The sequence below is a fragment of the Eimeria mitis genome, genomic scaffold (assembly GCF_000499745.2).
Source record: "Eimeria mitis Houghton genomic scaffold, Emh_scaff596, whole genome shotgun sequence".
Taxonomy (NCBI): domain Eukaryota; phylum Apicomplexa; class Conoidasida; order Eucoccidiorida; family Eimeriidae; genus Eimeria; species Eimeria mitis.
Genome location: NW_013574191.1, coordinates 1 through 1,506, shown reverse-complemented (window position 1 = coordinate 1,506; position 1,506 = coordinate 1). Strand labels below are relative to the sequence as shown.

Here is a 1,506-nt window from a genome sequence, read left to right as displayed (position 1 = left end):
CTGCTGCTGCTGCTGCTGCTGCTGCTGCTGCGGGTACTCCGCAGCAACAGACCCCCCCACGTGGACGCCCACGGAGAGCAGCAGCAGCAGCAGCAGCAGCAGCAGCAACAGCAGCAGTAACAACCCCCGATGCTGCAACTCCTGCAGCAGCAGCAGCAGCTGCTACTGCTGCTGCTGCTGCCCCCAGCAGCACGGAGACCCGGACAGAGAGGCAGCAGCGGAGACAGCGAGAAGCAGAAGCAGCAGCAGCAGCAGCAGCAGCAGCAGCAGCAGCAGCAGGTGCTGCTGCTGCTGCAGATGCTGAGGCGCCACCTACCCCGGGGGCCCCCAATAGGTCTTACCGCCAGAGGCCCCCTCGACAGCGTAGACAGCAAGCAGCAGCAGCAGCAGCAGCAGCAGCAGCAGGAGCAGCAGCAGCAGGAGCAGCAGCCGAAGCAGAAGCAGGAGCAGCAGACGGGACATCAGCATGCACAACACCAAGCCCTGCAACAGCAACAACAACAGCAACAGCCACAGCACCAGCAGCAACAGCAGCAGCAGCAGGAGCAGCAGCAGCAGCAGCAGACAGCAGCAGCGCGGCTGCGCCCCCGAGAAGAGAAAGAAGGCCCCGCGGTGCTGAGGCCCTCAGATGCAAATTCGGCTGCTTCGCCGTCACCGAGGAAGAGCTGCAGGAGCTTTCATGCGGTACGTGCTGCAGCAGCAGCAGCAGCAGCAGCAGCAGCAGCAGCAGCAGAGCAGCAGTAGTAGCAGCAGGAGCAGCAGCAGCAGTTGGAGCAGCAGCAGTAGCTGCAACAGTAGCTGCAGCAGTAGCTGCAGCAGTAGCATGGAGAGGAGCAGCAGTAGGGATAGCGGTAGCAGCAGCAGCAGATGCTGCTAAGGAGGCAGCAGCTGCTTCCTCTTCCTCAGGAGCAGCAGCAGCAACAACAGCAGCAACTGCAGCAGCAGCAGCAGCAGCAGCAGCAGCTCGCTCCCAACCTCCTCCACCCCTCGCTCGGATCGATGCATGCGGGCACTGCTTCCACCTGCGCTGCATTCAGGTACACCTCCTGCTGCTGCTGCTGCTGTTGCTGCTGCTGCTGCTGCTTCTGTTGTTGCTGCGGTGCTGCTGCTGCCGCTGCTGCTTTTGTTGCAATATGTGCTGCTGCAGCAGCAGCAGTACCGACTTCTGCTGCAGCTGCTCCTGCCCTTCCCCGTCAAATCCCTGTTGCTATTTCTGTTCCTTCTAGCTACCACTGCCGCTGCTTCTGCTGCTGCTTCTGCTGCTGCTGCTGCTGCTGCTGCTGCTGCTGCTGCTGCTGCTGCAGGTGTGGGCGCAGCGGGAGACATCTTGCCCTTTGTGTAAAGCCGTCTTCTCTTACATTGCTGCCTATCACGGCGCAACCAGAGAACTCCTAGACGTCGTAAGCAAACATTTACCTCAACTTTGGGGCTTTCTCTGCATGCATGCGGGAGGGGTTGTTCGCCTTCTGTTTGTTCTTCTAATATGCCTTTATACCCATGCATGCA

At 60.6% G+C, this 1,506-nt stretch overlaps 1 protein-coding gene across 1 annotated transcript in view; it reads left to right on the top strand.

The window, feature by feature from the left end:
• EMH_0017260 (uncharacterized protein) overlaps positions 1 to 1,342 on the top strand; it is a gene marked incomplete at both ends in the record, with an annotated part of 4,750 nt that extends 3,408 nt beyond the window's left edge. The window contains 2 exons of the mRNA XM_013500855.1: positions 45 to 1,037; positions 1,148 to 1,342. Of these exons, the coding sequence (XP_013356309.1) occupies positions 45 to 1,037; positions 1,148 to 1,342 (1,188 nt within the window). The remainder of the gene's footprint in view (positions 1 to 44; positions 1,038 to 1,147) is intronic.
• Between the last annotated feature and the right edge of the window lie 164 nt (positions 1,343 to 1,506).